Source organism: Phyllobates terribilis, unplaced genomic scaffold, assembly GCF_046119375.1.
Source record: "Phyllobates terribilis strain yellow unplaced genomic scaffold, ASM4611937v1 Scaffold_11__3_contigs__length_659146591, whole genome shotgun sequence".
Lineage (NCBI taxonomy): Eukaryota > Metazoa > Chordata > Amphibia > Anura > Dendrobatidae > Phyllobates > Phyllobates terribilis.
In genome coordinates, this window is record NW_027362771.1 from 580,769,266 (window position 1) to 580,773,557 (window position 4,292).

The 4,292-nt window shown below is 46.3% G+C and overlaps 1 protein-coding gene across 4 annotated transcripts in view; it reads left to right on the plus strand.

Moving 5' to 3' along the window:
* Window positions 1–4,292, plus strand: part of DNM2 (dynamin 2) — a 75,540-nt gene that overhangs the window by 65,826 nt on the left and 5,422 nt on the right. For 3 of the 4 annotated variants that reach the window (XM_073654205.1, XM_073654206.1, XM_073654208.1), the window contains 3 exons: window positions 1–146; window positions 460–708; window positions 2,276–3,514. The exon at window positions 1–146 is cut by the window's left edge and continues 90 nt beyond it. In XM_073654205.1, coding sequence (XP_073510306.1) covers window positions 1–146; window positions 460–708; window positions 2,276–2,345 — 465 coding nt within the window. In that variant the 3' untranslated portion in view covers window positions 2,346–3,514. Of the gene's footprint in view, window positions 147–459; window positions 709–2,275; window positions 3,515–4,292 lie in introns of those variants that run through there. The other variant, XM_073654207.1, reaches the window with a different exon arrangement.

The window sequence follows — 4,292 nt, forward strand, 5'->3', positions numbered from 1 at the left end:
CAGCGCAGGGACGAGATGCTCCGGATGTACCACGCTCTGAAGGAGTCTCTGAACATCATCGGGGACATCACCACCAGCACCATCACCACGCCCGTTCCCCCGCCGGTGGACGACACCTGGCTGCAGAACTCCAGCAGCGGGCACAGGTCCGGACAGGGCGTATGACGCCTCTGATAGACTCTGTATCAGGACCTCTGCTTGCTGCCGTACAATAGAGACCGGTATTATCTGCATCCAGGGATAAGATAATGGCGCCGGGGGCTCGTCTGATGCCGCCTCGTGCGTCCGCTGGGAGGGAATGCGGTTTCTATTATATGACAGCAAGCAGAGATCTTGAAAACGTGAGAAATGATTATAGACAATAGATGGGAAGGAGTGAGAAATTATTATTTTGTAGGTTCATTATATTATTCTGTGCTAGAAACTGTCAAGTAATGCTTTTTATATATTCTCCCCCAGCCCGAATGTACAGCGGAGACCGGCTTCCACCATCATGCCTCCGAGCCGCCCGCCCGCAGTTAGGGGTCCGACTCCCGGGCCCCCACTTATCCCCGTACCTGCAGGAGGCAGTGTGTATCCACCCATCCCATCCCGCCCAGGGCCCGCGGCTGCCTTCCCCACCTCCAACAACGACCCATTCTCTGCACCTCCACAGATCCCAAACCGGCCGGCTCGTATACCCCCAGGTGTGCCCCCCGGAGTGCCCAGGTGAGTAGTGCCCCCCTCTGCTGATTATGACCTATAGACGGAGCAGCGCGGCGACTCTGTAGATGAATGATCTGCTAATTATCTATATCTCGGGACGCAGCGGATCCCCGGCTCAGTAGCTAAAATTCCCTCCTGCGATGACTGTAGTTGTGTAGTCTCCTACTCTGTCAGTACGGGGGGGGGAAATGTGTGCCCGCAGGGGTGTAGTGTCCTGGAGCAGTGGGGGTCCACCATCGTAAAACGCTAGTCTTAAAAAGGTCCTAAACAGGACAGCCCCCTTTTATGACAACATGCTTTTTTTTCTGATACTGCCCCTTTAAGTATTATATGATATAGCGGGTCTATGGAGGTAGTTACACAGCCAGCTTTAAAGGGGTATTCCCATCTCCAAGACCCTATCCCAATATGTAGTAGGTGTAATAATAATATTGGCAAATTCCTCCAATTAGAAATGTAGTATAGTTCTTCTGATTCGCTAAGTCTCTTACCTCATGTGCAGGGCATTGCAGGACCTTAGGTATCCATGGTTACGACCACTAGCAACTAGTTAACTGTCACTATATCAGTGGTCATAACCATGGATACTTAAGGTCCTGCAATGCCCTGCACATGAGGTAAGAGACTTAGCGAATCAGAAGAACTATACTGCATTTCTTATTGGAGGTATTTGCTAATATTATTGATATTACCTACATATTGGGATAGGATTTTGGAGATTGTAATACCCTTTTAAATGCCGCTGTCTAAAATGCCTGTCACCCCAGCGGTGCCTGAAATGCCCATCAGCCCCTACTCTCCTCAATCGTGGGGTAGCGATGGGATTTGATAGCAGCTGGGGACATGGTGAAGACCCTCTTAGCTTCTATCGTAATCCTGTGACCAACCCCAGCCTCTGGACGAGCTTCATAGAAAACCTATATACCGCAACACTATAGACTTATAGCATCACTGTAATATGGAACAAGAAGGTACAAGTCCCCTTAAGGGAACTAAAAATAAGGAAATAACAAAAAAATCCTTTTTTAATTTAAAAATTTTAATCCCTCTTTTTTTCCCCCTTTTTAGAAATAAAAAATAAACTTATTTGTTAGCTCCGTACCTGCAAATGTCCGATCTATGAAAATAGAAAGTTATTTCATCTGTACTGTAAAAAAAAAAAAAAAAAAATCCAAACCCCTTAAATTGCCCTTTTTTCACAAAAAAAGTTATAAAAGAAATGGCTTTAATAAGAAAGGGAGGGGAAAAAAATGGAAAATCGCCCTGTCATGAAGGAGTTAATGGCTGTATATGAACAAGTTTTGATACTCATGGGGCTTTCTGATGAGCCCGTCCCTGTAATTTAGGGAGAGCACCCTAGGAGCACGGAGATGATTCATGTACAGAGAGCTGCAGTCCGTCCACATGACCCAGATGAAATCTGTCTACCACAACCTAACCTGAAATCCGTCTAATACACCCTAACCATTTCTTTCTTTCTCGGTCACATCCCCTAAATCCTCCTTTTTTTTTAATTTTTTTTATTTTATTTGTTTTGCCCCACTTTCTTCCTTTTTATTTTTTTTTGCAGCCGGAGGCCTCCCGCCGCCCCAAATCGGCCCACCATTATCCGACCTGCAGAGCCCTCCCTACTAGACTAAGCATCGAGAGGGGGAGATTAGAGCAAAGTTTTTTCCACCGTCGCAAACCTTGTTTGGGAGCCGGGGATTTTGGCGCAGGGCGCACAGACACTGTCATACCGCCCTGGTGCCTAATATGTCCTTGCTGTCGTCACCACCAACGCTGCCGCCGACCAGTCTACTAGGACTAGACGTTATACACCTCCACGTGATCCCTGACTGGCAATGGCTTCCTGAAAATGGCGGCCAACCGGTATCCATTACGCATGGCATGGCCTTCTATTCCGGTGATCTGTCACCTGTTGGCTCTTCAGCTATTAGGAGGAAACTACAATTCCCAGCATGCCCTGCTGCGTTGTAGTTTCCTCCTAACAGCTGGAGGGCCCTAGGCGGCAGCCCATACGCTCTGCAAGGGTTAAATGAGAAGCAAAATCTACGATCTGATGTCAGATGTGAGAAATACAGGGTTAAATTCAAAGCCGAGTGGGCTTTAAAGACCCCTAATAAGCCCTGATGTTACCCCCACGGGCTGTGATGTTTCTGTCCTCATGAAATGATTGTACAGTTTTTGGATCGTCCGAAAAAAAAAAAAATTGCATTAATTTTCGTATATATTTAACAGTCACTATAAAACCTTATATTCCCCCAAGATTTTTTTTTTTCCTTGAGACTTTAGAGTTGAGATTCTCTATAAATCAGTGCCTTGTATGCTTTACAGAGGGGGGCGGAGAGGCGGGCGTGGTGCGGAGTCCTCCTCATGGGGGCGCTGGCGGTAAAAGACTTTACAGACTGCTTGGAGCTGGGTATGGAGGCATAGTGGGGGCAACGACTGGAAAGTGTCCCCTCCGAAAGGGAGAAATCCTGCAGCCCCTCCGATACAAGCTGTCTGTAGAGTTATAGCCAAGTGCGAACGTCGGCCGGACAGCGAGGGGCAATATAGTGCCAGGGCCATTACCAGGGGGGCACCGTCCCGAGGGGTCCGGACACACACTGACCCACTGAGGAGGGTCCAATCATGTCTGCGTCTCATCGCTCGCAGGAAGACAGGAGGCGTCATGGACTCTGTGACCGATCATTTTATAGTCGTAAAGGAGCAGCTGGTTTGTTACCACCAAGAAAAACTGTACAATATTCTACCTTCCCGAATCTGTACCTTATTAATAAACTAAAATAAAGGGAACTTTATCCTCCTGGTGATTGGTGATTTCACTTCTGGGTGTCTGTCTCTTTACTATGGGTGCAATTATTGTCTATTATTACTATATCATGTACCAACAACACCCCTGTTACCCCATATATCCTTCCAATGTCTCCTCCTGTTACCCCATATATCCTCCCCTATGTCTCCTCCTATTACTCCATATATCCTCCCTATATCTCCTCCTATTACTCCATATATCCTCCCTATATCTCCTCCTATTACTCCATATATCCTCCCTATATCTCCTCCTATTACCCCATATATCCTTCCAATGTCTCCTCCTGTTACCCCATATATCCTCCCCTATATCTCCTCCTATTACTCCATATATCTCCTCCTATTACTCCATATATCCTCCCTATATCTCCTCCTATTACTCCATATATCCTCCCTATATCTCCTCCTATTACTCCATATATCCTTCCTATATCCTCCTATTACTCCATATATCCTCCCTATATCTCCTCCTATTACTCCATATATCCTCCCTATATCTCCTCCTATTACTCCATATATCCTCCCCTATATCTCCTCCTATTACTCCATATATCCTCCCTATATCTCCTCCTATTACTCCATATCTCCTCCTATTACTCCATATATCCTCCCTATATCTCCTCCTATTACTCCATGTATCCTCCCTATATCTCCTCCTATTACTCCATATATCCTCCCTATATCTCCCCAATTACTCCATATATCCTCCCTATATCTCCTCCTATTACTCCATATATCCTCCCCTATATCTCCCCCTATTACTCCATATA